Source organism: Filicampus tigris, chromosome 10 (assembly GCF_054856515.1).
Source record: "Filicampus tigris isolate MCC_2025a chromosome 10, RoL_Ftig_1.0, whole genome shotgun sequence".
NCBI lineage: Eukaryota > Metazoa > Chordata > Actinopteri > Syngnathiformes > Syngnathidae > Filicampus > Filicampus tigris.
The window spans coordinates 20,308,203-20,334,878 of record NC_141226.1 but is presented as its reverse complement, the minus strand read 5'-3'; the positions used below and the strand labels follow the sequence as shown (position 1 = coordinate 20,334,878).

General features: G+C 42.0%; 1 protein-coding gene across 5 annotated transcripts in view; it reads right to left on the bottom strand.

Annotated features, from left to right (window-relative positions):
- Window positions 1-1,788: 1,788 nt before the first annotated feature.
- Window positions 1,789-26,676, bottom strand: part of fgf12a (fibroblast growth factor 12a) — a 36,140-nt gene continuing 11,252 nt past the window's right edge. For all 5 annotated transcript variants that reach the window (XM_086042774.1, XM_086042775.1, XM_086042772.1 and 2 more), the window contains 4 exons: window positions 24,477-24,587; window positions 18,523-18,626; window positions 5,958-6,156; window positions 1,789-4,322 (listed from right to left, as the gene is read on the bottom strand). In XM_086042774.1, coding sequence (XP_085898900.1) covers window positions 4,207-4,322; window positions 5,958-6,156; window positions 18,523-18,626; window positions 24,477-24,587 — 530 coding nt within the window. In that variant the 3' untranslated portion in view covers window positions 1,789-4,206. The remainder of the gene's footprint in view (window positions 4,323-5,957; window positions 6,157-18,522; window positions 18,627-24,476; window positions 24,588-26,676) is intronic.

Below are 26,676 nucleotides of genomic sequence, written 5' to 3'. Positions count from 1 at the left end.
GTCAGGGCAGCTTTCGCCCTCCTCCTCCACCTCATTCTCTTTGCAGCCGGCATGGAAGGTCTGTTTCCATGACAACGGGAGAATTAAGGCCGAAGGAGCGCCGTTCCAAAATGACACGACGTATTTAAGAGGATATAGCGAGAGTGTAAATCACTCCGGGTGAAATGATAGCGGAGAGAAAAGGGGATTGGATTTTGGGGAAGGCGAAAAGCCTGATGGATGTTGTCCGACAATAAGAAACGCACAACAACTGCCAGTCATCATTTGCAGCAAATAAATCACGGGGTGGCTTTTGGTAACATAATCTTTATTCTTAAACAATCACTAACTTCATTCGGATTGTTTTTTTTTTGGGTTTTTTTTTCATCACCAATGCATTTTTTTTTTTTCCACACAATTCAGAGTGCATATATGAGTGTGTTCCGATGCAATGAAATCATCTGCAAACATAAAAAGAACTCGTTGAAATCAGGTACAATGAAAGCCTTTTGCTTTAACCATTCATTCGTCAACAAATCTTTTTTTTTTTTTTTTACTCCACAAATGCTCTCAATCTGCTGTCAACAAATAGTACATCCAATGACATGCATCACTTTGAGTCTACATTTGCACCAATATAAACCTCTGTATAAAAGATACTTATGTATGTTCATATATATATATATATATATATATATATATATATATATATATATATATATATATATATATATATATATATATATGTGTGTATAATATATATATATATGTGTGTATAATATATATGCTGGTCTTGTTGCACCTCTTGACTTCCCGTGTTGTCTAATATCACGCATGTGTCGCTAATACGCTGCAGGTTACTGTGGAAGTGTAATTGACTTACCAGATACCAGTATGAACCCTTCCACACATCCTTAATGGTACACGATGCGCGCTTAGGTATGTGCATTTGGCTGTCAGCATGTTCTCGCAAGAATTTTGTCGGGAATTGTACCAAAAAAAAAAGTCAACACTACAGTACGATCAAACTGGACAATATGCCAGCAACTCTCACAGGATGTGGTCAAACGCCCAGCAACGACATACCTGCCACAAACATGCTAGTCGAAAAATGCAATCATTTCCAAGCAGTCCATTGAAGGATTTATAATTATCCAATAATTGCGGCGCACCTGTATTCTAAGACTGTAGTTCCTAGCATACCTTCTTGAAAAGGAGTTTTCGGGCCACAAGGAAAAAAGGCTTTTCATTTTCGAGAAAAGGTAACGAAATCCCGAGATTAATGTCAAGGTGTTACGAGGAAAGTCACAATGAAAAGGTCTTAGGGAGAGGGAAAACAAGCAAGAGGAGATGTCAATCATTTCTCATGCTGACTTGTTTCGTTGGGCCTCGGAAGCTTTGATTAAGCGATGGCGGAAGATCCAGCTCCCAAAAATGAAAAAAAAAGCCCATCCTTCATTGCCGAATTAGCAACATTTCTGCTCGACAGGTATGTTTATCACCTTGTTTTGATTTTTAACTGATTGCACATTCCCAAAAATATTTGAAACAGCTCACATGTATGTTATCGTGACACTCCATTATGAACAAGTCATGCTACTAACGTAGCAGCCTTGTTTACAGTGCTAAAGCTAGCTTAGTATTGCTAGTGTTGATATATTATAAGATTGACGTTGCATTGTGTACAACAATAGTGTCTTGGTAATATCAGACTGAAATCACATTTAAAAAATGATGTGTGATGCGTACAAGTTAGTCACAATCTTATAAAACTAGAAGTTGTAATATTACAAGGTGTAGAAGTCAAGGTCACAAGAATAAATTGATTTATTCATTTTGATTTGAGTCCAAATTTCCAGACGAATTCAACAGTCAAGCACTGGAAACGTTCACATGATCGTATACTTCAACTTTATACTCATACAGCTTTATTTTTTTTTTCATGGCTTTAGCACTTAATGTTACACCCTCACCCCAATTTTCAGTGGCACCCTGAAACTTCTTACCATCTAAAGTATCCTACTATTAAATTCATGCGAGAACAGGCTCTCCCTTAGCATACAAACTGTTGACTCCTTGAACAATTAAATGCTCTTCCACTAGATGGCAGAAGCTACAAATAACCCGTGCGTTACCATTCGCACACCAAAACAATAGCTTTGTTCAACTCACTAGGCCCAGATTTCACACCGAGTAACAGCATGTGTGACTGAATTGAGAAAAGCTCATTATTTCAGTTTACGGTGTTCCCCCGGCTATTTCACAAACTTTTAAGCAAACACTTTGTATGGATTTTTACCAGAGGTGGGCATTCCGTCCCTGGGACGGAACAGCCCATTTTTGTGGACGGTCGGACGGAGGACGAGATCCCTTTAGCATGTGGGAGTGGCAAAATTTAAATAAATTGTTTGTATTGTCTAATAGGGGTGGGAATCTAAGGGTACCTCACGATTCGGTCCGATTCAGAGGCCTATGATTGGATTTGATTGTGATTCCGATGCGTCACTACATTTGCTTACATTTTATAGTCCATGTAAAACACTATAGTCCTTGTAAAACACAGGCACCTTTTTTTAGAACAAAAAAACTTTGACTTCGGCTCCGCCCGTATGAGGTTTTGCTTGTTCCGCCATCTTGTCACGTATTAGCTTAGCCTGGCACAGACGTACAAAAGCACGTATTCGTTTCGACATGCTTTTAGTTTTTTTTTTTTAGTTAAACTTTAAATATCGATGATTAATATCTATGAATTGATTCAGAATCTTTTTAAGACGCCAAACGATTCATCGAAAAAACGATTATCGTTCCCACCCCTATTGTCTGCCTGCATTGCAACATTTCAAATTGCAAAAAAATCAACTTTTGCGGGCGGGTCTAGAATGTATCCCCTTCACTGTCGATACTTTTTGTTGCGCCGTGAGATTTTTCTAACTTTCTAACTCTTGGTTTGGAAACACTGCTTCAATGGACCGACTAACACTTCCTGAGACAGACATTAGACACAAATTGGAGGACAGGGAACCGGGTAATGTAGCGTACACAGCATTTACACGCTGCAAAGACCTCTGAAGTTCACTGGTCACTAAGCCAGGCAAGCCTCCGTAGGAAAGCGGGAAGGCTCTCGGGCACCATGGCCACCATTCATGTTTTCACAATAAAACGTCAGCCATCTTTTCTCTCATTTCATCAAGGCCCATGCTGTGATTTCGAGCCTAATGTAACGAGTTCAGATTTATGAAGTGCAAATGTGTTTTGGGCTTATCGGGTTAGAGATGCTGGTCATCCCCTTTTTGGAAGGAGAGCAATATTTCCTGGGCGTCCCTTTCAACTTGACACAACCAGCACATCTCAAACATACTGTTCAATACTTTGTCTTCTACTTCATCGGATAGTTCAGACACTTGCTAGTAATAATACCGACAATATCTCCCGGACCGAGCTGTTTATATTGCTTCTGACGCTGCACGCAAGTTGTAGTCACACTTACAGTCCACACCTGAGTTACTGACATCCCATCATAAGCATTCTTGTGACTACATCAGCAAATACATTCAGGCAGAGCAGCTCGCGTGATTCAAGATTAATCCATGAGGAAATGTGAAATGTGATTGAGTCCCACAAAGGATTTTTTTTTTTTTTTTTTTAAAGCTGTTATACTCATGGTCAGCTTTCACAGCACATTGGTGTGTTGATGGACCGGTTATTACTGACAAATCTAACACAAGAGAGCACTTAGAAAAGAATGCATATGAAAAGTGAGCACGTATTAAAGCTTTTTTTTTTGTGACAGCATAAAATGGGAATGGGAGATATTTGTGTGAGGAGAGGCCTCTGATCCGTTACGTGTCACAGCTGTTTTTTGCATAAAATATCGGTCGAGTCCTGATTGAAAATCTTTATATATATATATATATATATATATATATATATATATATATATATATATATATATATATATATATATATATGGAGCGAGAGTTTTGCTCTGTTTCATAGTAATTCTTCTAAAAGTTTTCACAGGCAAGGGTTCAGAGTTTGTCCCATCTCGTCATGAGAGTACAGTAATAGCTCCTCGATCGCCATGACGACGCTATTTCAGCGAGGAAGCGATGGTGCATACGTTTTGGGCGGGGCGGGAAGTTTTCCTAAGGTCTCTCCCTTTTTAGGTGGGGGGTGGGGGGGGGCGTTCAGGCCACACCCCTCAGTGGAAGCCCCTCCCTTTCATTGCTATGAAGAGTCCTGGTTGACTGCTTTGCCGCCGTTCATGGTGGGGGTCCCTGAGCTCTTCCGGGAGCGGTGCTTGTCCTCGATCTCGTGCAGCGACGGTTCGCGGTACATGCAGACTGAGATGACAGCCGGAGGAGGACATGAAGAAATGAGAATGGGTGTGTATAGAAACAAGGTACAGAGATAGGTTAGGGACTAGTTCACTACAACAGACTAAAAAGTATATTGCAAATGATGAGGATTTAAGTTTTTTTTTTTTTTTTTTCATGCGTAGTGACCATACATTTCTCATATCGACGTGATAAAATATAATGTGAAGTCCTAACAAGGACACGTTTTCAATCTATCGTCAGTTCATTTTCCATCCCCCAACTTTTTTTTTTTTTTTTTTTTAATTATGTTTCCATCAACTTGACTGATGAGATGTATCTTGTGGAATTATAATTCAAGAACCTGCAGTGGCTGGATAATCATTGGCAGTAAAAGCACATTATTGTACAGTTGTTTTTTTAGGTTTCAGGAGAAACTGTTGAGTGTTCCAAGCACCACGGATCGACGCACGCTATTGTTCCCCGAGGACACATTTGGATGTAGCTGACATGTTGGGGAAATAATGGAAACAGGAAATGATCACCTTAAAGCGGAAGTCAATGCAAACATTTTTTTTCAAGAATATGTCCTATGCAAGCCCACTAGTTGAAACAGGGCATTCTGGTAAATATTATGTTTGTGGAATAAGTGTTAATCCACTCGTTTTTAGCCATCTGGGGGCGGCCATTTTGTCTTCTGTCGACTGAAAATGACATCACAACTGCTCACAATGACCAATCACGGCTCAGATTCGGAAAACAGGTCAGCCGTGATTGGTCGTTGTGAGCAGTTGTGATGTCATTTTCAGTTGACAGAAGACAAAATGGCCGCCCCCAGAGATGGCTAAAAACGAGTGCATTTTGCTGCTTAATTTATATTCCACAAACGCAAAATGAATCAGAATGTTTCAACTAGTGGGGCTGCTGTGAACATATTCTTGAAAAAAAATATGTTTGGGTCGACTTCCGCTTTAAGACCTTTGTGAACATCACAGGCACTTTTTAAGTCATGTTTAAAGTGAATTCAGAGATTATGTTTCTCAATACATTGTGGTTTGAAGATAAGTGCTGAAAATGTGCAAAGACTGAGAACGACAGTATGTAGTGCTGAATTCTGGAGACGTAGCACACGACAGTTTTTCACTGTTTCGGTATTTCATATTTTTGGGGGGTCGTGGCAAAAACAGTGGCGCACTCAGTCTCTGGCCTGAGGTGCCCCTCCCCCACTATATAAGAATTGGAGCGCCTTAGTCCACATCATCAGTTGACACAGTGCAGTTAGCTCTGCCTAAACCCTGAAACTGTAGCTTCTCTTCGGATGGTCAAATACTGGTTTGGAGACTTTAGAGCGCCTCGTTGTTGGCTGTGAGTGCTCGGATGTCACCCAGAGAAAGGTGGAGCGAAGGGGACCGGGTTTTTTTTTTAGGTCAGACTTGACAGTCATCATGTGGTCCAGGACTTTGGGCTGACGTGGCTGCTTTAGAGCGCCTCGTTGTCGGCTGTGAGTGTGCACACAACACAACTTCTGGGTATTTAGCTTTGGAGGTTTGCCTGCCCATCTCAGCTGAATTTTGGACCAGAGACTTAGTTTGTCCGTAAGACCTTCAAAAGTGACTTGCAAGCAACACGATACATAAATCAGAGTTTTCCTTTTTTTGTTACCTTCAATGGGCCTTGGTACAAAGTGAGAAGAGGGTTTGGTCTTCTTGACCCGATTGCCTTTCATGACTTGGCCCTCCTTGGTGAGGCCAAGGAACCAGGCTCGGCCCGACTCCTGCTGTCGGTACACAGTGGACGAGTAGATCACATAGTAGTTCTCGAAAACTGACTCCTTGAATTTGCACTCCGGCGTGAACATTTCCTGTGAGAGCGGGATACATACAGTACTGTAAATATATTTATCCCACATCAATCTGGAGGCCGTGTAAGACAGGCATATGAATATGCGGGACTGGAGGTTCAGCTCCTCCCTCGGATTCTCAGTACGGCAGTAAGATTAGTCATCGTAGAGGATAAGGAATATACTTCTGTGAATATTGTTAGATGGTCTGTCTGCTTTTGTTGCATCCCCGTTTGTGTTCAGACATCGGTAGCTTAAATGGTAACAACATCAGCACATAGATGCTAATAGTTAGCCTGTGGTGTTCGCTATTGTATGTTAGCATTCAGATAGCAGAGACCTGCCTGGGAGTATTGTTATATTATGCCTACTGTTTGCGTTCAAATATATGTTGCTTCTTAAACTTTGACTATTGTTGCTAACGGTTAGCATGTTTTCAAGCCAACTTTCCTAAGGCAAAGCAATGTGGTTGCTTTAAACAATGTGAAATTCTCTTTGCTTTATGTTTAGTCTGACAGTTACCTTCTACCTAGAGTGGCATTAAACAGCTTGAAGAATATTTACTATTTATATCTGCCAAACTGGTGCTTGTTCTGAAGTGAGACGAGTAACCTGTCGCCATAGAGCGCTCATACCTCAAGGCACCACCGTGTGGCTATTTTCAAAATGGTGACGTCACAGCTTTCCCTTAAAGGTGCTAACCTCCCGTCCACTATATAAGCACAATGTATAATTACAAGTAGTAGTCGTTGTAGAAGTAGTAGACTAATTCAAATGGAAGTCAGAACTAGAAGAAGAAAGCGGGAAATGAATTTGAAGTGGAAAAAGCCTCTTTTTCCCTTCCTTGCTCAAAATGGGCTCCCACCACTAGCATGTGAAAATTGCCAAGGTCACACACCACACAGGCTAGTACACGCACAAACACACGTGTCCTTGTGAATTAAAGCAGAATAATGGGTCTTATTAGGATAACGGGCAACGATAGAAGATTTGTATCACTCCTCATCATTATCAAAGCAAGACGTCATGGAGAAAGTCAATAAGTCGCAGGAAAGATAGAAAGGACGTGATATCGGCTGTGTTACTACATTAGATCCATGACAGAGCGGAGGAGCAAATAACGATCTGTTACGCTTGCGTTATCGCGGCCTCTGTGCGACTGTGTTTCTAATTCACCTCTCTGTATGTATGTCATCCCAACGGTCCACTGATTCTAGTCTACTTTCTCCCGGCATAAAGTCCCACTCTGGCATATACCCCCCGCCCGCTCCGGCATCTTCAATGTAGAACTATACAGTGTGTGCTACTTTTGGGTCCAACTAATATCCGGACCGAGCAGCCGTTTGAGTAATGCGATCAGTTTTAACGACGCCTTGGCGAAGGTTCAGTCATGAAAAACTTCTCTTTCACCTTCTCCCGGGAGTTTCTGCCCCATCCTACTCCATCACTACGGCTTTCCCACGCCCTCAGAATGACTCCTATTCAATGTTTCCACTGCTTCAACACCATCACCTCGACTCTACTTGGCTACAAAATACTGTAGTCCAAAGTATCCATTACACACAACACACACACACATCTACATTATGCAGTAGAAAGTAAACACACTGTAAAAGTCCATTTTTTTCCTATTTTTCATATTGTTTGACATCAGGGTTGCAGGTGACTTGAAGCCTATCCTAGCTACTTTGGGCAGCGATAAATTTCCAATTACAGCAAAGCAAGTGACCAACAGTCGTGGCACTAAAACTTCCCTAAAAGATGAGAATAATCAAATCAAAAATGTGAGGTTTTTTGTTTCTTTGTGAGTTTTACGTCTTGGATGACAAGGAATGGTCAGAATGCTCGATTCATCTGTTTTTAAGATCGTTCATGCTTCACGTCTTAAAGCGATTGAGGCAAAATGGGGTGTGCTGCTCAGATTTTTAAAACCCGGTTGAAGACACATTTCTATTCTCTGACTTTTGATCAGACCTGAAATTTTCGGCTCTTTCCGGTGTCTATTGTATATAGTGTTTGATGTTAATTTATTGATTCCACTTGTTGTATTATGGCCTTTTTTTTTGTATTGTATGTAAAGCTCTTTGTTTCAGCTTTAGCTGTTATGAAATGCGCTATATAAATAAAATTGTATGGTATTGTATTGTATTGAATCTGTGCTCAAACAAAAGCATCAATTACACAGAAATTCATCAGGATGTGGCACACAGTACGGTGGTGGCAAAATCATCTCTAAAACAGCAGTTGACGCATGCATAAATGGATTTATCGTCAATATGGTCAATCATCTTTGAAATACACCCCGTCCCTCCTCTCTTATCTGCACCGGAAAACTTGAAAATGAGTAAAGTTATATTTGTGCAGAAAGATGTAGTTGATGCAAAACACACTATTTGGTTTTATGGAGTCTTGACTCAATTTATAGGCGAGATATTATAGAAAATCGACTTTTTAATGGCTTGTATACAAATCGTTGGCTCTCGGGAGTGCCTGCCCACCCATGAAGTGTGAAATGAAACAACTACGTAAATCTTTTTGCTATCTGCCCGGTTACGGAATTGTGTCTGTGAGCGAGATGTTGTGCAATTCCGACCCACTGTTCCGTCGTCGTGGGGCTGATTTAAATAATAACCCCACCACCATCGTCATGGTGGGTCTCCGCCCATGACGTGGCAAAAAGCAGTCAGTTCTGCTTGGTGACACATACTTGCTTGGTGAAGTTTTTAATACCTTCACAGTTGCTGAACTCCCCCCCCCCCCGCACACTCTGGGCTCAGCTCCAATGCTCAGGCTCCACCAACGGTCGTCATGGTAATGATAGCCGTGCTGGACATTGGCCGGGCGTACAGTCGATCACTTGCATGAGTAAACGTGTGCTACAGCTAGACCAGGGAATTGCTTTAAATTGTTGAAAAAAAAAAAAAAAACATAACATTGTTTTTTAAATGTACACCTCCCCCCCCCGCCGCCACACACACACTCCTTTATCTGAAGCAGACACCTGAGTCACGTTGTATTTGTGCAGATAGCTGTAGCGATGCAGAACAGCTGGATTGGTTCGACACAGCCTAATCTCATTTCAACGCAGGACTCGTGTGTACGTGCGTGTACGCGTGTGTGTAGGTGTGTGTGTGTTTGGGTGTTCGCAATATCTCCTGCAGCTTTCTGTGCCCTTTTAAAATTGTCCAATTCCCGCTGGAGGTGACCATTTATGGTGTTAACGTGTGTGCAATCTGTGTGTACGTGTGTGTGTGTGTGTGTAAAGCCACGGAAAGAATTAAAGGAGAGCTGGTAAAAAAAAATGACAGGTTGAAGATATAAATTTGAATGATGTCATATATGACATTTATATATGTTACATTTCATCAATGATGCGTGGATAGTTCGGATTAGCCATTTATTAAGGGTAATTCTGTAAAATAAGTTTGAACTGATACATTCCTTGGAGATCCAAGTGTGTGGTATATTCCCTGGTTTAAACTATTAATCTAGGAATTTATAGCCATATTTTCAGGGGCGTCAAGTAGCAGTTTCACGCTATTTTGATTCCGGAGTTATGAAGCCTTAGTGGTATTTTTGACCACTTGAGAGCAGTACAACAAATTGTGAACACAACATTAACATTAATTAAACACCCAAAAGAAATAAAACTCCATCTCCATTTCGGCTATGAGATAAACTCACCAGATAATTGCGTAGTTTATCTGTGTGTATTCATCTCATTGGTGTAACAAAGTATGGACTAATTAAAAGTAAAGGCTGCCATATGTTGTCGAAAGGGAGCGCGCGCGTGCGCGTGCGAGCGCGTGTGCGCGCGCGCTATGCTCACACAGCGTTTCGCAGCTCAGCAACAGCTTGAGTCACTGCCCTGTTCATTCCTAAAAGACACACGCGTGCAAGGCAAGCGCCGTAAAGGACGTTGAGAAGGTGAGGTCACTGAGGTCAGCGCTGTATGGACACCTCGCAGGGCAAGTTCTCGGGGCCGGCGGATGTTCCGTCAAACAGCAGAAGTCTCTATCTGGGCTGGGGCTCAGCGGGTCACGTCCTGCCTGTCTGGCGGCGGGGCGGGCGCGTTTGTGTGTGTGCGCGCCTGCCCGTGTGTGTGTGTGTGTGTGTGTAAGGCAGACAATGACACAGTGCGCACCATCAGGCATGAGGCCAAATCAGGTCAAGCAAATTAAACTCTCAAACTGGGGTGCGCAAGCCGTGATTTGGGGCTTCATAAAATAATGAGCACTAAATGATGATTCATTGTTGGAAAATATATATGCCTTTTTCACTTGGGCAACAGATTCTACAATACCTCATAAAATCTGGTTTGCATGGTAAGTTTATTAACTTGTTTAAAGCTGTTGAACTGTGAACCGAGCTAGCAATAGCATTTAGCATTAGTGAAAGTTCTAGCACCACCATCGGTTGACTAGCGCTGTTCATACTTGTTTTTTTTTTTTAAGAGGAGACAGGAGGTTCACCTCCTCTTTTCAGCTGTGGCGTCAAGCAACGTTTTGTCTTTGGTCTGAATTTAGCATAACACCGCGACATTCGTTCGCCTATACGGCACGTCTTGCATTTTGCGTTAGTGTTAAGCTAGCAGACTTTCCTAAGGCAAAGTTATGTGGTTGTTTTAAAGACACAATGTGTAATCACCGATTGGTGTTTAGTGTGACAATGAACTGGGAGTGGCAATTGTTCAATGTCGGCCATAATGCTGCCTGTTGCTAAGTTCGCGCTGCCACCAACACAAGTCAAAGCAAAAAAGAAAAAAGAAAAAAAATCAGTCAAGCAACGATAAACTCATAATATGGGTTACTCATACATAAGTCGAGGTACCACTGTATTTAATTACATTTGATTTAATTTGCTCCAGTTCCTTTCTCTGGGTTAAAGTGTTCCAAATATGACAATTCCCTTGGCGTTTAAAACTGCATACGGTCGTTATATTTAATTGGTATAAGGATATAAAGTCCTTGGGAAAATTTCTCACCCATTAAGGATGCCCGCACCAAAACGTTTTAGGAATCCCTGGCAATAAGTCACAAATATGAGAACACTGCGCTGCTCCTCAGAAGCTGTCACGCCACAGCGTCCCCTCCAAACAATGCACTCGCAAGGACATCACTCCATGGGCTTGTCTTTGAGTGTGTTGCGTGTGGAGAGAAAAAGCTCTTGGGAATGATAAGGGCAGACCGTAAGTGACTTTGAAGTCTGACAGCGCACCTTGTTTGCAGATGACTGAGTGGGAAAAATGAGGTGAGGAACGCGGGTCGCAGTCTCTCATTAATGAAATCTCCTTAATGGGTTTGCGTGAAGCGCCGAAGCACACAATGAAGAGGAAGAAACACCTAAAGGGAATGCAACGCGCTCACACTCCAAAATCCGAGTTGCTTTGTCTGACGGGAATACATAATGAAGCATAGTTGTTAGTGCACCAAAACAAGTGTTGGGGTGCCACATTTCAGGGCTAACAAACAGAAGACTGATTGCAAAAATATTAGCGCCAGTTTGGAATTGCGGGTTTTTTTTGTTGTCTTTCATGTAATATGCTGCATATTCAGTAATCTTTGTGATAGTTTTGTTTGGTTGTGTGCCATGAGATTTTTTTGGGGTGTGTAAAATGTGTGCCTTGGCTCAATAAAGGTTGGGAAACGCTGTCCTGGACAGATGGGCGAAGCTAAATTGCAAAGCTTTTTTTGTCCTCGCTACCTCATGTGGGCGGACATCAAAGGCTGATGACCGTTTCGAGGATTCGCCATGATAAAGACTGTGTTAATTGCTGCGCGCGGATTTAATTCACATCACATATATATATAGGACCGAGAATCGGCTGGTATTGCTCACAAATTCCATTAAATGTTGGAAGCTAAAGAAAAACGCCGGGGGACAGTGCGTAAATGTGAATTAGATATGGATTAAAAGTTCCAACGTTATTAATTCTCTATGTAGTTAAATGGCACTATCTCAGGGGTTCTTAGCTAGGGATGCTTAGCTGGGGGTTGTGAGGCGAAATTTTCAGGGGGGTTGAAAATGAGGTTTGGCAGCTTTCAAATTTAGTCCAAAAACTACAAATGTTCTGTCTGTTTTAGCCTCTACTACATATTCAAATAATACATGTCACAAAAAGCAATAAATACTGAAATAAAAATAATCTTGTCTCCATTCACTCGAAAATTTGACTTAATGAGTGTGAAATGGGTATGTTAAACTGAACACACACTGACACGTACGATCTAAATGGAAGCTAGTTTCCAAGTACCCAATTCATAGATCTGCCAATTTTATTGGATACAATCCATCCGTGGAGCCCTGCTTTCAGGTCCTTATAAACGTGCTTGGCACAGTTCATGAACTCCAGCACACCAGTTTCTCTTTCCGCCATGTTAACGACTGCACACCCACAATGGCGCAAAACGCTCATCCCAAACCAATTTGTGTGTGTCTGCAAAAATATCCAAACAAAGTCTAGCCCGCCCCTGTACAGATTTTGCACGAATCACAAAAATAGAGACCCTAGTCTCTACTTGAGTCTTGGCTGTTATTTGAGGAAATATAGTAAAAGTGTACCAGCGAAAGCTGAAGTTTCAATTAATGGGCACAGTTAGCAGTAATTAATTTTGCTAATAGGTGATTTAAGTAGAATTTATTAGGAAATCGGACCAAAAGTTATTATCCTGTAATTGAAGCTGACAATTCCCCAAAACAGCGAACTACGCTGCAACTTTCACACCTTTATCTGCATGAACTAAGTCTATGATTATTGAGGGATTTGGTGCCAGGTGCCTGTGAGAAGCGAGTGGTGACCCCGTTTGTTGAATAGATGAAGACAACAGTGAGATGTAACGGATATGAAACTGGGCTGCCAGCAGAACGACGTTGAACGCGTTCAGAAGCCTAATCAGCGACTGGTGCGCTTTGACTTTGTGAGAGGCTGCAGAGGATTCTGGAAGGAGTTCCACTTGAATTTGGGCGGAAGCCATCAATGTATCTGAAAGACTTAACTTTAGAGAAAGTCCCAGGACTGATATGGAATTCCTAGTTTGCTCATTTATATTCCATCAAGAATTCAGGTCAGGTATGGTCTAGACTGGTTTATTCTTTCACACCACATTTTCCTCTTACTCCCCACCTCTATGTTTAATTTCTCTCAGTTTCACTCCAAAGAGTCAGCATGTGGTTGCGTGGTGACCTTGCTGACAACCTTCCAGAGAAGACAGTGATGATAAATGACTGAAACCAAATCACAAACACGTGCTCATATTGCACAGGTCAAGGAGGAAAAAAGCTAAATGGCCAAAAAAAGGATTTTTATCGGAAAGGTTCTTTTTAATTGCTGAACAATATTTCGTAGATAATATTTGTTAAATATTAGGACCATAATTTCTCATTATTATTGAAGAAAAAAAATCAGATCAAGCTTTTTAGACGGAACAAATTAAATAGATTAAGGAATGAATCAAACATTCCCACATGATCAGATAAAACATGAAAGACAAAGGAGCGTTTCATGAAGCCATTTCGGCTCACTTTTTACCTTGAACAAAACTCTAACCTTCCACAACTTTGACTCACTCCTCCTTTAGGACCTTCAGTGAAGGTTTTACTGTGACGTGTCATTTATTTCTGTGACATAAATAAGAGGCAGCGAATTTAGTCCCCAGTTAAATAAAAAAGTACAGGAGCAGTTACTCTAGATGGATGGATGGTTAGCCCGAGCGAGATGGGTAGCTGGATAGACATTGATGATAGCACAGCCACTTGACAAGGAATACACAGTACGGTCAAAATCATCAATCAAGTATCCTTTTCATCATATAGGCTAGCCCTTGCATTGCCATACAATCAAACATCCCTGAAATTGTGGCAACGAATAGAGAATTGCTGTTCGGGACGAACATGGGCAGGGAGTGTGGAATAATATTCAGAATGACACAAAGACAGGGAGAGAGTTATAGTTATCGGATGGACGGATGGAGAGATAGATAACAACTAAGTAGCTAGCTAGCTAGCTAGCTAGGTATTAGTGAAAGTATCAATCTATCTCTTACATGTATCTATCTATCTATCTATCTATCTATCTATCTATCTATTTATCTATCTCTCTATCTCTCTATCTACCTATCTTAGCCAGGCAACTAGCTAGGTAGCTAGCTAAGCTAGATCTTAGCTAGGCAACTAGCTAATGGATGGATGGATGGATGGATGGATGGATGGATGGATGGATGGATGGATGGATGGATGGATGGATGGATGGATGGATAGATAGATAGATAGATAGATAGATAGATAGATAGATAGATAGATAGATAGATAGATAGATAGATAGATAGATAGATAGATAGATAGATAGATAGATAGATAGGTAGATAGATAGATAGATAGATAGATAGATAGATAGATAGATAGATAGATAGATAGATAGATAGATAGATAGATAGATAGATAGATAGATAGATAGATAGATAGATAGAGTGCTGATTCTTGCGGTGCTTGGCAACAGCAAACTAGGTCATATTAGGGAAGAATTTATGAATAATGGAAGGGGTATCTTCATTGTAGCTGCTCAGCCCCCACACACTAACAGAGCTAAAACACTCCACACAAGCATTATCAACTGCGCTCACCCACAGCCTCATCAGCAAAAGCCTCAACAGGGCTCGGGCCAATCAACGCCGACCACTTAAACTGATGAACATCAGCGGCGAAAAAGCCAACAACTACCTAAATGGCTTCCCAAATCTCACTTTGCCACGCCGCAGCAAGGCAGAAAAGCAGCGGTGAGGGAAAGTAAGGGGATATCCCTCAATAATGACCTCCCAAGAGAGAGACTGCTGCGTATGCTTGAGATATTCGGGAGAGAGACGACAAGTAAGACAATAAAACAAGCGCATAGATGGGTGAGATGAAGAGCTTGTCAGATAGAGAACAGCACGGGCAAACAACAAGTTGCATTGAAAGTAAAACGTGAAGGGCTTATTTTATGGCTGTCGTTGCACCATGTGGAGTGTCATAAATGTGTGAACACTAATGTTCCTCTTAAAGCCCATACTAAATTCTAGGGCTGGACAATTGATCGAATTCAAATCGACATTGCAATGTAGTAGAAGGCATTTTTTGAAATCGCAAAAATATGGGGGTAAAAAAACAACAACCTTGCTTCATTTCGGTTGGTTGGTAGGCTTTATTTTTTTAATGTACAGGTAAATGTGTATTTTATGTTTTGTAAATATTTGTGTATTCATTTATTTCATATGGCGTCTGTATAGGTTGTTTACATATCATTGTTTCATGAAATATGAAAAAGATGAAATGATAAAGGAACAGATTTGTTTTGCACTGTTGTAATGTAATTTATGACTTACTGGTTTAATGTTCGTGCCACAATTGCCAGGCATGTTGTGAAGGTGTTGTGGTGAATTCTTCAAAGAGTGCAAGTCAAAGTGTTTAGTCGAGTTAACAATTCTAATTGAAGTATAGGCAAATAAACGTGCCTTTTGTATTAAATCATCGTTCATTTCCAAAGCGTGAATGGTGAATAAATCTTATCTTGTTAATTGTAATACAAATTCATGTATTATATATTATTGTTAAAAAAATGTATGGGAAGAAGACTTTGAAAAAATAATCACATGTGCAATGGCAATCACAATATTGAGGGGGGGAAAAAAATCGAAATCGATTATTTTTCAAAATCACTCAGCCCTACTAAATTTTCAGATTGTCTTCCGCATTGTACTGCTGAATAACTAGATGCGGGAATGTGCCCTTTGCAATCCATATGCTAATTCAGTCCATTTATGAGCAACGTACGAGGCTCATAAGTCCTGCTCATGCAGTCTGCCCACTGATGCGAGCTGAATTCCCATGTTTGCCATCCCAGCGACTTGACCAAAGTGCATTTGCCTCATGTTTTTTAATTAAAATGCACTTTTTGCGGTCACCGCAAAAAAAAAAAAAAAACCACTCTTTTTTTGACAAACATTTCCACTGCACGGCCACAAAGGTCAAAATTGTATTTGCTGGCCTATAAAACGGATAATTAACAGGATGAATGGAGTGTCATGGCTGTTAGGTTGAAAGCTGCCATTTGACACCGGGGCACCGCTCAGCTTGTAATTTATCCTAATCGTCACGTCGCCGGACACAAATGATGCTTTCATGAAACGGGGTGCGCGCAGGCCCGGGCAGACTGTGTGCTCAATTTGACGTCATTTCAATGAATCACGCAATGGCCTGTATGCTAATTAACATTAATTAGACTGGCGGGCGGAGGGAGGTGAGCGCTGTGAGCACTGCGAGTTTTTTTATGAGTCTTAAGTTATGAATGAAATCACTCTAGACAGAGTTGGCACGTTTGCACACGTATTATACGTCCTTGTCTGAACCCGCGAGGGCTCGTGAGTCCCGCTCGGATCGGAAATGATACAAATTTGACGGACATTGCATCCCTCGGGCAAAATCGACGCCATCTGGACCCCGTCTCAATTTTGGTGAAACTGCTCCCTTACATGCAATCAAACACACACGGGTCTTATCCTTCAAACATTTGATGAGGATTTTGACATTTTGAAAAGTCGGCGGCCAGATGGGCTGCGGGTAACACAACCCCGTCGTGCCTTCATTTTCCTTCATTTCCAACTGGGTTAAGCGCCACAAGACTGGAAGTTATATAAGCACGTTAACTAGGGATATGTTCCTGTCTCTACTGTATCCGTATCCGTATGCCACGTTTTCACTTCCTCTGCATGTCAAACATTCCAATGTTTCCAGGGGCGCGTTTTCATCCTCGCTGTAACTGGCAGCGAAATTAAATTTGACATCCGTGACTCTTTCCACCCCCACCCGGCGTTTGGCTACCCACACTCGCCTGCGCGCTTCTCGCATCTTACGCCGCATAAGAAATCTATCCGCATGATATTTACTCCCCCGCTGTGTTCATTTCTGGCACCCAGTGGAATAAGTATTATGGTGATGTGCGGTTTGGTACATAAAAGTAAAATTATCTTTGGTTCATATATTAATTCCTGATATTAAAAAATGCTGACAAGCAATAAAAGGGTGTTTAAATTGCTAATTTTAAGATAAAAAGAATACAAATATATAATGTACAGTACTGTTTATACATTTGGGGTCACTTAGAAAAGCGTATATATTGATATTAGGGATGTCCGATGCTGCTTTTTTTTCGGAGAAATTGCAAGCATTTTTTTGTTCCCAAACACCTTTATACAGTAACTTCAACAAACTATTATTCCTGATTCCCAAATTAGTACTCACCAACTTGTTGTGTAAGAATACAATGAGCCAATTAAACATTTATATGGTTTCAAAATCATAACAGCACTCTGAGGGAAACCTTAATCAATTATTATGTTGATTGACATCAGTGCTCTAAATTGCCCTTAAAGCGGAAGTCAACCCAAACATATTTTTTTCAAGACTATGTTCCCAGCAGGCCCACTTGATGAAACAAGGCATTGCCATTCTGATTAATTTTCATTTTTTTCTGATTAACGGCTCAGATTCAGAAAACAGGTCAGCCGTGATTGGTCGTTGTGAGCGGTTGTGATATCATTTTCAGTCGACAGAAGTGAAAAAAATGGCCGCCCCCAGAGATGGCTGAAAACGAGTGCATTTTGCTGCTGAATTTATATTCCACAAACTCAAAATTAGTCAGAATGCCGCGTTTCAACTAGTGGGCCTGCTGGGAACATATTCTTGAACAAAATATCTTTGGGTTGACTTCCGCTTTAAGTATCAATGCGAGTGTGACTATTTTTTGGTCTACCGTACATATGTGCCCTGTGATTGGCTACCACCTCAATCCACGCTGTGGGTCAGCTGGGACGGTCTCCAGCTCACCCGTAACCCTAATGAAGATAAATAGTTGAAAATGGATGGATGCCACCATCTTGGACGTCACACCTATGCTGCTAATAGCCGATACCGCAGCATCTGCGCTTGCAACGATATGTTGTAATGCTCATTTTAGAGTACTCAATTCCTTTCTTTTGCTAGCAATTTCGCGCTGCAACAGCATCCCCTCCGCTAGCGCTCGCCTACGAATCATACTCAAAACAATTGCGCATGCACAGCAACAACCGATCGTTTGTTTGCAGATAAACTCAATGGTGAGTCGATTTGAAACAATGAGCCCTGAACTCAATGTCGAATTCAATGTAAAACATGCGCCGTGCTGCTTGATCAACAAAGTGGGAGGATAAGTGGTTCAAAACAACACAATAACAGTACATCACAAGGGCTCTTGCGCTAATGCTGGATATTCATCAAAGAGGAAAGAACAAAACGTGTGCGGAATGCAGAAATGCTGGTGACACGCACGCGCGCACGCACACACACGCGCACGCACACCAACCAAAGTGTGGGTCTTACAGAGCTGTAGAGCATGCCCTCGCCGTTCATGCCGATGTAGAAGCCACTCTTCACTCCCTGGATGGCCACCACTCTCAGACCCACGGGAATAAGATTAAACAGGGCTGATCGGCCAAAGTCGGTCGGGGCAGCAGTGGGCAAACGCACAAAGAGACAAAAGGGAAAGAAGAAGACAATTTAGTTTCCTCTTAACTCTCATCGACATGAGAGTGTCTGATCTCTCTCTCGGCTGCCTCTCTGGCGCTCTGACAGCCGTAATACGAACGGGACGAGACGTGGACAACGGGAGGCGTGGCCACCTGCCAGAGGAGCATTAAAGTAAAGGTTTGGCAACAGGAGATGGCTTTATGGCCCGACGGTAATGTTTGAAAGGTAAAATCAACCTGCGAGATTAGATGTGTTTCATAATGACGACAAATGTACTTGGGAGCTGGATTGGCACGGATTTTTCTTTCCGGACAGTGTGACGGTATCGCACCGAAATCATCAGTAGATTTCCGGATTGCGAAATTAGCAATGAAAGCAACAGTTGCTAACATCCGAAAGTAACAGCTTCAGTACACTTTTAATGGTAGTAGAGAGCATAGTGTCAAGTTTGCTACATGCTAATATAACCACATGATGCTATAAGACCGGCTAGCTGCGTTAGTGGTTAGCATGTACGTTCAGGGTTCGGCATCATTAGCATTTCTTTATCTCAAGTCATATCTCCCGATATGGAAATAAATGGAAATGTGCTTAATCCATTCCCGCCCCCCAAAAATTGAAAATAGCATTCTATAACATTGTACTTTATAAAAACAGACAGCAATAAAATAGTTCAAAAGAATGCAATGAATTCCAAACTTTGTGCATCATGGTTAATTCATTGCAGTATATCTGAGACGGCTTTTGGCAATGATCGCCCCATTTACTGACTGCACATGTGGATTTCGGTGACAGAGACTCTTCACGCTTTGCTTTTTAGCCACAATGCATGCAAAATTATATAATTAATTCACCTCAGTCTGCCTCTCATGATAACTCGGTGCGCGGTGGGCTTACTCAGAAACAATGATGTGCTGCTGTTGAGTAAAATTTGGGTCACACAATTATTAGATATTAATTGCAGGCACGACTTAATGTGACCAAGCAGATGCAAATGCAAAAACAACCGTTTGTAATGCTCTGTTTTTTTTCTCCAATTTTTCTCTTTCCTTTTTTTTTTTATGTTTGAACTTCACTTTATACACTCTAAAAACAGTTGGGTTAAAAATAACACAATTTTGGCTAAAAAAAATGGACCAATCCACAACTTGGGTCGATGTGATCCAACTTTCTTGGTTGTTTTTGCAGAAAACAACCCAAAAAATGGCTAGTTTTGTAAAAAAAAACAACCTGAAAAAATGGGCTGTTTTGTACAAAACAATGCGAGAAAGTGAGTCAACTTGACCCAATTTTTGTGTCGAACCCTTTTTGACCCAAAATGATGTTATTTTTAACCCAACTTTTTTTAGCGTATAGTTAGTTAGGAGACACTGTTTAAAACACTGCCTGCATAGTTCATCAAATATTTTATGATGGTATCAGTTTGAGCCTTGAACAAATTTTTCCCCCGTAGGAAAATTACAAAAAACATTGAAGTCATCGAACCACTTTTAAAGTAAGCCTGTCATCGCTTAGGTTGAGTGATTCGACATATATATTGTAATATGTTAGCCTCGTGTATCAAACAAGATTATTCAGTGAAGTACAAGACCCCCAAAATATCTTACAGTGCAAAATATGCCAGACAAAAGAATATCCACAAGCAATACATCAGCACAAACTAAAACAACAAAAAAAAAAAAAAGACCGCACGGTGGCATTCAGCTATTCTGCTTTATAACGCCGGCGAGTTTTGATCAGATTTGACAGACTCTGCAACATAAGCGAGGGCGCCTCAGAGTCGTTATCGCGCTCAGTTATCACCGAATGCTGATTGGTGCCGGAGCGCTGCACTAAAACGCAGCAGCGTTACTCACGTCCAAATACCGAACCCTCTTCTAACCGCGGGGTAATGCGCTGCTGTTAAATCCTCGTAAATCACAGCCGGACGCCCCGTGATGGCAGCCCATTTTAATATTGAAATCCTTGTGGAAGACACTCAACGAGATGACCTAAACGCTCCTTGAGGATGTTGATCACAGCAAAGATTGAACCAAAAGTGGTTATTAGAAATTCTCATCATCCAGGTCGTCTGGTTATCTGGAAGTGTCACTCTGGAAGCAATTTGCTTCTTTGCCATTCATTAACATGGCCACGAGTCATTGTTATCTCTGTGCCGTCACTTCTACTGACTGCAAGGACACGACTGTGACTTTCATGGACTTCGGTTCCGGATGGCGTGTGAAGGGACATTCTGGATGCACTGCAGGTTTCCCCTTGTATTGTGCTGATGATTGTCCGGCCATTGGTGATGGGGAACATCAGATAAGGCTTGGCGGGGATGAAGGCAGGCGTGCCGACGCGAGACTGTCCTCCGAGGAGATTCGATTTCGTTCATTAAATATCGACGGCTGCTCAGGACCGTCGATGGTGGAAATGTGCCGAATGTGCAACTGTTATGGTAATGTATACCCCTGAGGTACACACATTGCAAAGGCGCGAGGGTCCGAAATTGTGATTGTTTTCATTAGTACCGGTAATCAGGGCTGCTACTAATACTGCATATTTTTAAAAACGGCCATTTTGTCACTTGTGTCACAGGGTTCAGGTAACGACAAATCACGGCTGACCTGGTTTCTGAAGCTGAGCCGCGATTGGTCGTTAGCTGAGCCCGGAGCAGTTGCGATGTCATTTTCGGTCGACAGAAGTGACAAAATGGCCGCCCCCTGAGATGGGGTGGATTTTGCTGCTTAACTCATATTTCACAAATGCAGTATTAATCACAATGCTGTGTTTCAACTAGTGGGCCTGTTGGTAACATGTTCTTGAAAAAAATGTGTTTGGCTTGATTCCCCGCTTAAAGGAAAAGACAAAAGCCCTCTGTGCACCCTATGTGGTCAAATTGAACTGCGTGGGGTGAGGAACTGTTCCAAATTAGTACCGGCAGCTCAAGCGATTTGAAAGCCTTGTTTCATTCCATCTATCACCTTTGAATGTGTGACACAGATGGAGTGTGAAGGTGTCATAACCAATAAGAAATATATTTTTCCGTGTGACAGCAATTACTGAAGGCGATCAAGGGAAGGCGATTAAATTGATAACGGCTCTGATTTCTAAAATGAGTGTTAATTAATCGAATGAGGTTTCGCGGCCTTCAACGTTAACAAGCTGTCATACTTGCCTCTGTATTTGCAATTGACGCTACACAGATCCGATCGGCTGGATCAGATCAGCAGCTGTTTTGCATTTAATCGGTGATCTTTGTGATGTCATCATTCGCGGATCGTTCGATGACGTCATTGATCGGATCGGCAAAAATAACGCATTACAGCAAACAAAATTTTGTTCACTCCAGGGATGTTTTGTACTGCTGTCGTTAATAATCCAAGGTTTCTCAGGAAATAGTCTGATTTTTTTTTTTAATTCCAATATTTCTACCCCAACCAACCTCAGCCAACCCCCGCCCTATTTTACGTGTTCATCAGCGTTTTTAAGAGGATTTTTAGGGTCTAATTGTTATTCTTTTTACCCAATGTATTTCAATGGCCATCATCTATACGCAAATTTTGCCGGGGTCAACTCTAAAGTAAATATACAAATTGTTTGAATGTATTGGAAAGATTGGTACAATCTTCTAATCGGATCAGTGATCGGTTCTCTTTTTTTTTTTTAAACTGATTGGTACAACCTTCTAATCGGATCAGTGATCGGTTCAGTTCTCTTTCTTTTTTTTTAACTGATTGGTACAACCTTCTAATCAGATCAGTGATCGGTTCGGTTCTCTTTTCTTTTTTTTTTAACTGATTGGTACAACCTTCTAATCGGATCAGTGATCGGTTCTCTCTTTTTTTTTTTAACTGATTGGTACAATCTTCTAATCGGATCAGTGATCGGTTCGGTTCTGTTTTTTTGCTGTCTGTTTGTCTGCTGCTGAGGATGTCACAGGTCACAAAGGGGCATGGTTCAAGGCTAAGAGGGCTCTAATCTATTATTCAAATAAATCAGCCTCTCAATCGATACATCCGTGCTGGATCTGAATACAAAAATCTTTTGTGCCGCTCAAGCCTGCCCCAGCACTGCCTTCCTCTTTATCCTGTTTTCTTTCTACCTTCAAACTATCCACGCTTGTGGCAGCACATATGGAGAATTATTTATTGGGTACAAACGGAGACGGTGGTATTTTTAGTTTCATGCGGCTGAATTATTCACCGTGGCCCTTCATCCCTGGGCTGACATCGCTGCTTAACAAGAGGATTACCTCAAGGCGGGGAAGCCCTCAACATACTACAAAAAAAGCTCGAGAATACAACACATGCCGCTAAACGGAAAACCATCTTATTTTGACTTGACTCTTTTTCCCCTGTGTGTTAATCCTTCTCTGGACGAACATCCTGCCTTGACATTAATGTACTAGATCCAGTATTCTCCGATTAACTTTTGTGGCGGCGTCCCCGTGCAAATAAAACCCAAAGAAAAACGCAAACACGATTGCGGGGTTGTGCGGATGAAACCGACCGAACTGTCGCACGGTGTGAGGGGTTCATGAGTGGCTGACCATGGCTCGCTAGTTTTGCTGTCACTTCGATTTTGGAGGCGTCTCAATGCCGCACATGCAACAGCCAATCGAAAATGCATATGTGCAAAAATCGAAAGTCAGACAGATTCCAAATCCATCAACCTTTCCAAAGCCGAAAGAAAAGGAATGTTGTTGTTTTTTTGAGCCGTTAACATTGTATCATTAAAGACCGCAATCAATTTTCAACACTCTAGATTAGTCATTTGTAAAAAATAACAGCGGGGACTGACCACTATTATAGATTTGTGGAACAAATATGACATTGATCTAAGTTGCACAAAGGAGATTTTGCCCAATGTTAGTGATATGCATCATGTTTTACAATAACTCTTAAATATATGTCGAATTTCATATGTGCCCGACGCTAGGAAGCAAAGCGCGGAGAGTCTCTGTCACCAAAATGCGTGGATGCAGTTAGTGAATGGGGCGATAGATCATTGTCAACAGCCTCTTCAAATATCCACCCTCTCCTTATTGCCCTCTTTTTCCTCCTTTACTGTCTTTGTCTTTGGAGCAATCCGCTTCTCCCTTGACAATCACGCCATGTTTTTGCGGTTCAATAACAAAATTAAACGCGGAACCTCAAAACCCGCTACAGGGTCACAGTTTGACCGATGGCCCACTTCAGTCGTGTTCTGAAGGCTTTCAGTGGGCCTTAGCCGCTCACTGAACTGAAGTTTCAGGAAATACGCTGACAACAGTTTGTTTCACAATTTTGGAGGGACTTCCGTGGCACGTTTCCCCACAATTCTAGTCCAAAATAATACGAACTTTAATGGTATTTGAATGTTCCCGTTTTGTGTTTCGCGAGGTGGAGGAGGAAGAGAGGAAACTGCTCGTGAAATATTACCATTAATAAAAAGGCTGACAGAGTAACCTTTACAGCAACTCCCATGTAAGAGTGAGAGTTGTTGGGAGGAAAACTGTAGCAATAATCACACATGCCGCAATGTTCAATTAATTGAAATGATGTGACCTACAGTCACGAGGCGTGAGTCAAAATGGAAACAATCGAAACCCGACAGTCCTTTATGCAGTTCAAGTTGTTGACATCCCACGAATGAGGGAAGTCAATTATTTTTAAAGGTTGGATTTGAATGGATATGCGGTATTTATGCTGTAAAACTATCCAGCGTGTTCTGACCGCAGAATGAGTTGCGGAAAATCGTACCGTGTGACATCATTGTTGGTACATATTTTGTCAACAGGCGTTAGTCGTTTGTTTGAAAAATGCTACAAAAGCGCCACTCACTGTTGTCGCTGTTCTCGTCCTTGCTGCCATCAATGGTTCCGTCCGGCTTCATCTGCAGGTAGAAGCCCTGCTGGCTGAACAGTCGTGTCACGATGCCTTTCAGCTGTGGCTCTGCACGCACGCACGCACCCAACACACACACACACACACACACACACATTGGGCCAAGCCACAACCCACCCAGGCCCAGCAAGAGCATGTCAGACAAAAAAAATTCTGAAACAAAACAGATTTTTTTTTTTTTTTTTTTTTTTACTCTTTATAGTCCCAACAACAAACCAAAAAAAATAAATAAATAAATCATTTATAGTGAAAGCTGGAGTGTACACCGAAGAAGAGAATGTGTTAAGTATACATTTAAAGGAAATACAATCACAATCCACCCTCTTACTTACTTGAACCTTACCAAGAATGAATTGTAATGAAAGGTCAGTTGCACCGCATGCTAATGCAACTTCCCCCTGACAGAATTTGCAGCAACTGTTCATGCACATTTTATCAGAGCTGGGCATTCCGTCTACGTGACGGACCGCTCCGTCCACCAGTCAATGACGGACGTCCGTTTTGCTGACAAATGACGGTAAAAAATGTGAAAATAGACCGATTAACGACCATGTATTTAATACATCTGTCGTCTGTAGTCCGTCTTTAGTCTATTTTTCGCGGTGAGGCCTCGATGGCGAGGAACAATAGTGACTTGTTGTCGCTTGGGGGACAGATTTGAGCGAGGCACCGTGGCGCAGTGAGTCACTCTTTCTCTTCAAGTATCGTCGAGCGGCGGATGACAAATAACGGCCGCTCAATTTTTAGCAAAATGCCCAGCTCTGCTATTTTATAGCTAGCGCATCTCCTCAAAAGGGAGATTCAACAAGCAAGTTTTGAACGGACGGATTCTAACAGCGCCCGGTTCCTCATCTGGAAGTTTTCCCGGACGATAACCCTGACTGACCTCCAACTTTGAGGCTGTGTCATCTGGCGCCTCGGCAGGGCGCTGCTGGAGATGCGAAACTCTCGACGCGGTGGGGGGGCGGGGGGGATCAGGTTTAAATAACCACGCGGCGTCTGGCAATGAACGAACCAATCGCCTTGTTTGATAAGGTTCGAGGCCGGTAATGACATTTGTTTTGTTTTTTTTTGTTCCCCACAACGGATGAGCCTTTCGGGCGGGGGGGGGAGGCGGTGGAAGTGCAGAGACAAACAAAACAAATCATTTTGTATTCTCCGGCTGACAAAGGGAACAAATTATGCAGTTTGTCGCAGCAGATTTGTGGAAGATCTGCTAACATTTGCACTTATTTCAGGCAGGGCTGTGTCACGCACGGGAATGTGGGATGGCATGCAGAAGTGGACCGCGTATGCCTAAAAACACATTCTGCCAACAAACAGGGGCAGGATATTACCAAAATAAAATGGTAGAAGTGGAGAAAGACTATTCCACCGTATGGAAGAAAGCCTTCGGCTAAAATGGAAATCTCTATTGAGCAACGCGTTCTGGGAAAAACAACTGTTATCCGAGTGAAATTGTCCCGCAAAGTCATAACAAACTTAGAGGTCGATCCGTTCGAGGGAAGCAACACAGAGCCGACGGTTTCTTTTTTACTACATCTCTCGAGAGCTGAAGGCTCAGGATCCAGACTACTGAACACGTTTTTTTGGGGGTTTTTTTTTTTTTTTCAACTTTTATGTCGAGCTGATGTCAGCTCATCGTGGACCATCTGCTGCAGGCACAGCAGGCCCATGAAGAAGAGGGATGTTGCAATGGAACCTATTAAAAAAAAAAAAAAGGTGGATGCAGCCACTGTGACCTCATCCTATGGTTTCTGCTGGACTGTAACGACAGAGTTAAGATCCAATCTCGCATTCTGGCCCATGGCTCAATACACACTTTGAATTTTTACCCATGCATCCATCCATTTTCCTGACCGATCATCATCACTAAATTTGCGATATCTATTACGCGAATTAATTTCTTCCAATCATGCCTATAACAGTGGCCCTTGATTCATTTTGGAAACTAAAAATGTTCCCAAAAAGCTGAGCAGTACTGAAGTTGTGGTAACAGTGTTCGCCACTAGATGGCAGACGCTGCTCACCGGTGCATCCAACAGCAAGTTGTGCGTTGCGCATCAGAAGAGGAAGAGAGAGCGTTTTGCCAGGGCCCGCATTAGTCGGGAAAACGGTGTCTTTCAGGTAAAATAGG